Source organism: Egretta garzetta, unplaced genomic scaffold (assembly GCF_000687185.1).
Source record: "Egretta garzetta isolate BGI_Z169 unplaced genomic scaffold, ASM68718v1 scaffold293, whole genome shotgun sequence".
Classification (NCBI taxonomy): domain Eukaryota; kingdom Metazoa; phylum Chordata; class Aves; order Pelecaniformes; family Ardeidae; genus Egretta; species Egretta garzetta.
Genome location: NW_009259318.1, coordinates 4,216,983 through 4,226,364, shown reverse-complemented (window position 1 = coordinate 4,226,364; position 9,382 = coordinate 4,216,983). Strand labels below are relative to the sequence as shown.

At 46.6% G+C, this 9,382-nt stretch overlaps 1 protein-coding gene across 1 annotated transcript; it reads right to left on the bottom strand.

Moving 5' to 3' along the window:
* Positions 1-1,134: 1,134 nt before the first annotated feature.
* On the bottom strand, positions 1,135-9,087 carry PKDREJ (polycystin family receptor for egg jelly). Its single transcript, XM_035892066.1, has one exon. The coding sequence runs from the start codon at positions 9,085-9,087 to the stop codon at positions 1,135-1,137; it is 7,953 nt and encodes a 2,650-aa protein (XP_035747959.1).
* Positions 9,088-9,382: the final 295 nt, after the last annotated feature.

The window sequence follows — 9,382 nt, the reverse complement described above, 5'->3', positions numbered from 1 at the left end:
GGGGGAGAGGCGTTTCGTCTCTGGAAACGTCAGGTCGTGCCCTGCGAGGAGCAAGTGACTGGGGGCAGCTGGGCAACAGCATCCCGTCAGCCGCAACGCTCCCCAAAACCTCGTGGCGTTGCGAAGAGCATGTGAGGTTGAAAAGCAAATAATAATAATAATAATAATAATTCAGGGGCTCTGTTTGTATTCAGAGCGATGCCCCCAGCTTTATGAATAAGGAATAAGGGGTTTGACCAAGCTGACCCAGTCTTCCCAGTTGACTGGGACGGTCTTCCCGTACTGGAAGTCACACAGTGACCAGGGTGCAGGTACAGTTTTACCGTGCAGAAGTCTACTGCGCACACACAGAGGCTGTGTAACGGGATTTTAGAGCCCACGGTTAATGTCCTAGGGACATAGTAACAAAGCCTGCTGTGTACAAACGCAACGCAATGCTGTGAAGGTTTATTTTCACTTGCCAGGTCGCACCCTGCTGTCTCCGGTCTTTTTTTTATTGCTTATGCCCTGAGGAGGAAGGATTTATCAGCATTTTCAGATCTCAGGCCATTTTTGCTCTTACATTAGCATGTGCTCAGGCCGAGGCGAGCGTCCTGCTCAGACTCCTGAGCTAACTCCTTGCACATCACCGGCTCCGGCTGGCACGGCGTTAGCGGTGCCATGAGATGCACGGTCATGCTGAGCAAGACAACTGGAGCGAGGGAAGGTTCTGAAAGTAACTTTCACTTGGAGCCTGGCTGAGCATCCGCCTGCAGACGGTGAGTGACTGCTTTTGCATCATTGTGGTTTGGGTTGTTACCCCCCCCCCCCCCACCACCTCTTTTTTTCCTTTTCTCCTCTCACACATTTTTTTCTCACTTTTGCCCTTCAATTTTCTCCCCATGCTGCTGGGAGGGGAGCGAGCAAGCGGCTGGGTGGGGGCTTACCTGCCAGCCGGGGTCAACCCACTACACCATGAGAGCCAAGTACCGCTGAAATTGATGAAAAATGGTCTGGATAAAATCTGAGCGCAATCACTAGTAAGGGAGCTGAATGTTAAAAATTCTTAAAAGTAAATAATTTATTAATAAGCATTTATTTGAAATGCAAGTATTACAGAGTAAAGGTAGTCTTGAAAACAAAACCTTTCCTTGCTCATATAACAAGATAAACCATTTTTTTTCCATTTATTTTTCTGTTCTTGAGCCCTAAATGTCGCTGATGTCTTCTCTCAGGCTGCCCGTAGAGTACACCGTGGAAAAGATCAGACTCGCTGGTTTTGGATGTTTTACAGATCAGAAGATAAATTATCCTTCTGAGCCGTTGCAACACAAAATTCACTGCTTGTGCTTCATCAGATGGTTCTTCATATACGGGTTGTTTCATATCTCCATAGGCAGACATAATAACAGCTTGGAAGAGATTGATCAAGACACAGATCATCACCAACATGAAAGACGCTAGGAAAAGACCACCCAGCAACCTGTTGGATGAAAACGCGGTATCTCTGAAAGCCGAGACGCAGTAAGAGAATATGGTCTGAGCTGAGTGAATCATGTTATTGTAATTCCATTCGTGCTGCCCAAACACAAGGTAGCCAAAAGTCATAAATACAAAGAAGTACACCACCACCACGAGGGCCATTGAGGAAATTCCGGGAAGGGCTGCCGAGATTGATTTTTGTGCCAGGCGCACATCGTAGGAAAATTGAGAATATTTCAGAGTTTTCAAAACTACAAGAAATGCTAAAAAGCCCGTAGTAATCCTTAAAATCTGATCTAAGTGAGAAACTGCATGGAAATGAATGAAATCGTTTGGGTGAAGTAAGTAAAACTTCACTATGTCTGCTCCCATCTTAAACTTTATGACCTTTAAAAAAACCAAGAGGAGGAATGCTGATTTTAAGCTAAAGTTGATTATATTGAAAATGTTTTTAATATAGTCTTCTTTTTCTTGGCCTATGATGTGAAGCTCATCTGCAATATAAATGAACAGAAAGGCAAGAACAACTACAAACACCAACATTTGAGCTTTAGTTTGCTGGTGAAAAATGGGGAGTGCAAAAGAGTGTACTGACAAACTTGGTTTTATGATCCCCAAATGAGACATTTCGAATATGACTGAGACGGTGCAAAAGAGATCTGCATCTGAGTTAAACGTAGTTAGTTCGATGATCACAGCCCATGTCTTTTCATCAAGCCAGTTGCTCTGCTGTAGAGCATCCAGCCTTCTTGTTGAATTAGATCTTCCTTCTTCAGGGAAAAAGTAAAACGTGTATCCTGCTGGTCCGTATGTGTGCAAATCTCCGTATGAATAGTATACCCACGGAGTCCTGTTTCGCTGGTAAGTGAACCCACCGTAACTTCTGGCATCCTTGGAAACAGACTGGTTGGCAACCTTGGTCCAAGTGCCAGCATAGTTGCGTTTCTCTGGGGTGTCACGGCCATATTTGTGAAGACAGTGGCTTTTACTGATCACAAAGTTATTTACAAAGCTGTGAGGACGGAAACATTTTTTCTCGGTACCTTTAGCCCGCACTTGCCTCATCCTAGGTAACCCAATGATTTTGGACCAGCTCTCGGGAAGAAAGGTTGGCTGAATGTCATTGTGGATCAAAGGCAAGAACAAGTCTTTCACCCACACGTAGATATGTTCTAGCTTATCTACACTGGAGAGTCGTGGAGAGAACTGGTTATGGATGAATCGGTTGTAGTGGAAACTGTTGGCGTTCTCGGTGGAATAGGCAAAATTTAATAGCAGTGTTAAAAAGACAAGGTGACTGATGAAACCTTTTGTGAAAATAAATGCCTTGACTTTGATTTTTGCCCTTTTCAGCATGTTTGCAATTTCATCAGCTTCTAAAGGCTTATACTGCTTGGTGCTTCTGACTTTAGCAAGTTTCAAGTGCATCTCTCTCATCTCATCAACACTCATCGTCTCTTTAGCCAACTTAACATCAGAATAGTTTTCCTGAGTTAACCACGTGATGTTTTCACAGTATTTTGGACGAATTGTACTCATAGCTGAGAAAAAACTGATTTTTAGAATTGAAAGGAGAAACACGTTCTCAATAAAGGAGATTGCAGATGCTAAAAGCCACTCTAGTGAAGTCTGATAGCCATAAGACAAACCATATAGCACAATGAAAAATGATGCTGTCCCAGTGACGGCTATAACTAGTGCCCATGAGAGATAGATGCACCACCACCAAAAAACTATATGTGGTCTCTTGCGAAAGGGCATGGTGGTAATGTTTAGTGGTTTCCTTTCCTTCTGAAAGTTGCCCGCTTCTTCTGCGTAATTACTACTAAAATTGGAATTCGATGGTGGCCTTCTCTGGCGGGCCTGAGCCATTGACGGGGAACTCGTGGATATTGTCTGCTCCTCTGTTCCAATAAAATTTGCATTGCTTTCGGAAACTGTGCAATTACTCCAGTTTTGGGGAGCTCCCATGCTTCTTGTCTTTCTGGAACGTGGTGGGCTCTGTGGAATGCTGGGACCAGGAAGGTTCTCCAAGGGACTAATATTCCTCGATTGTGCTTCTGAAAGGTAGATTTTTTGCAAACGTGCCTTCCTGTTCTTAAGATTTCCAGACAGGAGGGGTGAACTTACCCTTGGGTCCGTCTGAGCCCCACCATGAGGAGAAGGTTCTTTCTGGGAATACTTAAATAAGGCAATTATCATCATTTCCACAGGTATGGTAACCAAAGCACATTCAATTCCTACTGTTATTGATCTCAAATACCTCAAGTGTATTGGAGATTCTTCATTCTTGTCAGCATTAAAGAACATAATGTTAACAAGCAAGTTTAATAATAATATCGCTAAACATGAAGACAACCTTTGGAGCCTGCTGAAAGTGCCAGTGAGAACGTGAGCAAAAATTGAGAGCCACAGATGGCCCTCTGTCAGGCTGTTGGCGAGATTAATCAAAAAATAGTCGATTCTGGGCAGAGGCGTCTTGGGGTCTGTGACGGAAAATGTCCTTTCTAGTAAGTGATCGCCCTTGTCAAGAGCAAGCCATTTCCTGCACATAAAGAACCAGGTCTTCCTGGTGGATGTATTCTCGACTTTGGCTCTGCTTAAGAACCAGCTTGGAGACGGGCCCTTGTTATTGTGCCAGACCCTGAAGGAACAAATGTCTCCCAAGTCTTTCTTAGCAGTTAACAGAAAGCAATCAGTGCTTCCTTGTTGGAAAGATGGAAAATGTGGGTGCCGTAAACAATGGACATCACTTGTGCCATTCTGGCCGACGAGCTGAAGAAAGACATCTGCTTTGGTTCCAGCTCCCCAGCGACTGCCTGTGTATAAAGTGACCAAAAAGCTTACTTTATCAAAGGGGTCGTTGTCCGGCAGAACTATAATCTTGTCTTTGCAGTCCCTGTCAGCCCTGTCTTTTCTCATGGCCCAGAGGGACAAAAGAAAGTAGACGGCAAAAATAAAGAGCACTGTTAAGAGGGTCACTGGGTTTTTAGGTATGTCTGCTATCAGGGTTTTTCCCAAATCTACTGTGTTCGGGGCAACTATTACTTTGGCTGCCAGGAACCTGATGTCGAATGTGGATACATTTGGTGCCGTGTGGGCTAACAGACTTCGGCGAGTACGCTTCATATTGCAGATACAGTGTACCCTCTGCCAGTTGGTCAAGGAGCCAAGCCTGCATGTGTCTTCTCTCCACAGACTTCGAACTCCATCCAGAAATAAGCACTGGTCACTAAAAACATGTACGCTCACCAGTCGCCGCGTTTGATATCTTGTGACATAGGGTGTCAGCAAGACAATGGAGATGTTATGAGTGTCTGTACTGCTTCCTTGAGCTGGAACTGCCAGCAATGACTCTGGGAGACAGACTATATAGGGAGCCTTAATGTTACAGTCAGCGCTAGCTGTCTCGTTTTTGCTTGCAACTGTTGACATGTTGTGAAAAGCAAGAAACGAAGCTATGGGCTGAGCATGAGTGACATTGGCATCTGTAAATACTAGCACCTTGAAAGTAACTTTTAATTTTGTCAGGATCTGGATGTATATGGTCTTGGTATTTCTGCTGACTTCAAAACTAAATCCTCCAGTTGTGTAAGCTTGTGTTTTATCAGGTCCCATTGCTAACTGAAAAGTTGAAGCCTCCTTCTCTTTCCTAGCAATAGTAATTTCTGCTCCTTCAGGCACGATCCCTAGTAGATCCCCATTAGCCTTGGTCTCTGCCATTTTGAAGCCCAAGATCATTGTTGCAATTTCTGATGTGTAACCTAACCAAGGGAAAGGGTTCTCATCAAACTCAAAAAGGGCAGTGGAAATCACAGCATCCTGGGTCAATCCTGAATCCTGTTTCAGTAGTGGATAAAAGCAATTCCTGCAGGTGTTTCTGGTAGAGAAAGCATTTGCAATGTCCCAGGTTTCATCTTTCTTCAGAGTGATATTCCAGAGTTTTGTCTGCATGAGAGTTTCTATTTCTCCAGGGACTTTGCCCTGGAAAACTGTCTCCATTAAATTTTCCATGATGGAGAAGACTTGTTTAACTCCACTTACGTTGACATTCCTGCGATGCAGAAGAGCAGCTCTCAGGATGTTGTACAAGCATCTTAGTATCCCACTGGTCTGAATTTCTGCTTCCTCAGACCAACGGCTCTCATTCCTCTGTATCTTCAGCACTCCCGTTACTTCTGCCAGTTTCTTAATGGTAAGGTCTTGTGATCTAAGGTTCACTTCATCGGCTTCCTCTGTGACTTGAGAAAGAGAAGCAACGACTTGGTTGATTTCCATTGTGCTCTCGACTGAAATATTCAGGGCTGTTTTAATCAGGCTTTCCCGAAACTGAGCCTTAGGGAGCTGGAGAGTTGGCGAGGCTTTAATATAGTTTAAGACTGAGGCTGCCAGATAAGCCAAATAACCTGCGCTAAAATAATCTCCAGTCTGGAGATAAGAGGTCATCGGTGCACTTAAACCACTCACTGAGGCCAGCAGGTCATGAAACACAACAGGTAGTGGCCGACTGTTAACTGGGTTCCGTACGCGGACATATAAATTCACTTGGGTAAATGCCCCCAGGGAATCGCGGACTTGAACGTAAAGCGTCAAGGTGTACTGCTGAGAGGGCACTCCAACTGGGAGAAAAGATGGAGGAGTTTTAGGCTGATAACCAAAGTACAGAATTGTGCCAAATGTATTTTCCTCCACAGAAGTTATTTTGGTAGTTTTGGGTACATTGGAAGCTACTATCACTTTATATGTCAGAGGTAAATTGCTGTCAGAAAATCCACTGCATTGAACAACAAATTTTGTCAGAAAGGCTGTACCCCAGTGTGGGTTAATGGTACACTTGCCAGCCCTAGGAGGAGAATTTACCTTAAATGGGTGCCTGTAGATTGAGGACCTACCATCCCAGGTAGTTACTTTCAACAGAAGTACGTAGGATCGATGTGCAGTCTTTGCAAAAGTCAGAGCATGTATAGACAGGTAAGCCCCAAACCTCCCCGTTGAGGTTCTAGAAGACCAGTCAAAGCTAATTTCCGTAGAGTTTTCTGAAAAAAGGGACCAGTAGTAGACTGGATGGCTGTTTGTTCTACAGTTTAGGCATTTTCCAGACAAGGTAAATCTCTCTGTTGGAATTAGAGTGCTACCACAGTTTTCAAGGCATGCCATGCCCAGAAGGAGTGGAGAGCCAGGCTGCACATCTACCGTTTGGTCGGCATAACTCATTCTTCCATCCTTTTGAATCACTAGACGAAAGTAGTATAGGGCGTTTCCTGGGAGGGATTCTGGTGGCATTGCTTGAACTGGACCTGAGGGTGTTAACCATTTCAAATCCCTCTGAGCCGGATGGCATTTCTTTCCTGGGCTGACTTTCATGGTTTTATAGTCTGACACCTCTTTAGTGCAGTACCAAGTAAATGTGATTCCTTTTAGTCCTTCCTGTGAATCAGGATCATGGGATGCAGAGCCATCAAGAGTCCAATTATCAGAAAAACCCACTGTGCGGAATGTGCCTCCTGCAATATTTGCCACTAGATCGGCGCTCTCAATCTGTATATAAATTTTATCTGAGCCCCTGAGGATTGTTGAGGTCCTAATTGGATTTATCTCAACAGTGAAATAAAACAGATACAACCCATAATTTAAAGTAAAACTGGGAACAGTTAGGTGTATCATTTCTACACCATACATTGAAGAAGAGTTCATTGGTTTTTCCCAGTCTGGAATAGTCATTGTGTCCCGAACAGGATAGATTCGCCACAAGGGCTTGACAGATATACCGATCTTGCAGCCTACTAGCAATCTGACAAAGAGGTAAAAAGATGTCCCCCTTTTCTGGCGCAGGACATTGGTGTGAAGAACAGGTTTCTGAATCTGCACGGTGTGTATGTAACAGGCTTCTTTCTGGCAAGACACTGGTGCTTCTATGGTTTTTGCAGCATAGTTGTTGACTCTGACTCCTAAAAGAGCTGATGAAAGTGCACTTCTGGTACAGTTCACTTTTGCCACGAACCCTGTGTATTTCTCTGGATCAAAGGGTAAAGCAGAGCGACGGACAAAACGTGTGGCGTTCTTTACACGATCGTTGTATGTGTACGTGCTATTCTGAAGAAGGTGGTCTTTTTGTGTTCCAAAAAGCTGCAGATGGAAGGTCCACTCGCACTGTAACATTGGATGCTGTGCAGGGATAAACCACACTAAATAAGTAAAGCTCTGCAGAGAAGAAGGACGGCTGCTGCTGAAAACGTGGACTTCAAGGTCTCTTTCTGCCAGAGACCTAAACAAAGCCCTCTTCTGATTCATATAAAGGTACATATTGAACTTGTACCACTGGAAGGCCACAAACTCTATGGAGAGTAAGTACGAGAGATCCTTGTGTTGGAAGAACACAGTGTGTGTGTTAGGACCATCTGTGGAAATAGGGCTGTTGTTTTCTTTGCTTTTGTAAAACATTCCATGGTTGTACCTGAAAATGGAAGTGCTCCTGTTGGTCTTTCCCACGTGAAGGTTGACATGGGTGGGAGTTTCTCTGCCTGCAGTTAGGCTCAGGGTACCATTGAGTAGATGTAGTTCTCCCGTCAATTCCTCAAACCTCTTTCCATCAACCAGAAAATAAATGCTGGCCACCACCACCTCACCCGGGCTCTGAGGTGTGGGAACAGCACAGAAGTTGCTCTGCAGGGTAAAGGAACTGTAGGAATGGAGCCAACCTCCTACAGCCTGCGTGTCCACCAGTCTGTAGGCCAGTGTCCTTGGCGTAAGGGGCTGAAGCCTCCAGGAGAGGCTGAGGGGCTGTTGAGGAACACTAAGGAGCTTGGAGCCAACACTGAGGACATGCAGCAAGTCAGGCTCTACCTTGAGAAAGAGGCTGAGGCTTATCTGAGGCATCTGCTCGATGCTGACTGAAGCAATGTGAAGCCCATGGTGCCTGTAGCGCACAGTCAAGCGGTAGCTGTAGTAGGTGGCACAGGTCCGTTGCAACTCGGCTGTTGGGTAGACAGCAGGTGGTGGCGTGTCTTGGTGCTCACTGCTGGGAAGGAGAAGGGTAGAGGGGCTGCCTCCCTGGCTGCTGAAGCGGTACTGCCAGCCAGCACTCTTGAGGCGTGCACACCAGCCCAGCTGTACTGGCTGCCACACGTGGATCAGATGTGTCTGTGGCCAAAGCACAAACAGCCGCATATCCTGCCCAGACATCTCGATGCTCACGTTGCGGTGAATGCACTCGGGTGCAGCGCATGAAGCAGATGAGCATTGCACCGTAAGGAGGCTGGAGGCCATGGGTGGAGGAGCGCTTCCTGGTAGGAGGCCTGTCTGCAGCTTGACCTGGCCTGACCAGCGCGAGGTGGTCTTCACCCAGGCGGAGTTCAGGTACCAGAAGCAGCGTGGTGGGGGTGGTGTCCATCCCTCTTCCTTCTCTGCCTCTGGTCTCGCTCCTGGGGCGGGCTGGTAACGCAGGTTCATGGTGCTGCTCCACAGGCATGAGACCCAGCGCTCACTGTCCCGCCGTTGAGAGACTTGTCCATGAGGGCCCCTGCAGGTGACCAGCAGGGGTGGTGGCTGGAGATGGGGAGAGGAGGTCATCCAGCCTCGGGGGCAGCAGCAGAGCAGCTGAAGGAGGAGAAGACGGAGCGCTGTCATTGCCGGTATGAGGGGAGGGAGGGGAGGGAGCACGGCCATTGGAGTTGACAGCTGGGGAGTCCCAACTGCTGGACAAGGGCTCCAAGGAGACCAGGGCCTGCTCCCCATCCTCCTCCCCGCACAGCCGGCGAGGAAGGTATTTAACTTTAGAAACACTAGCTCGTGTGTGGACAGACCCGGTGCCGCAGGAAACAAGTGTTTCAGGGCCACTAAGCTACACCAACCTCATCGGTCGGCAGCGCCGCGGCCTCCCCCTGTGGGGTTCTGGAAGCAGCGGCCCCCAACGGTCCCCGCA

Excerpts from the sequence above, each read along its gene's own strand:
- PKDREJ (XM_035892066.1), bottom strand. The coding sequence starts at position 9,087 with ATGACAGCGCTCCGTCTTCTCCTCCTTCAGCTGCTCTGCTGCTGCCCC.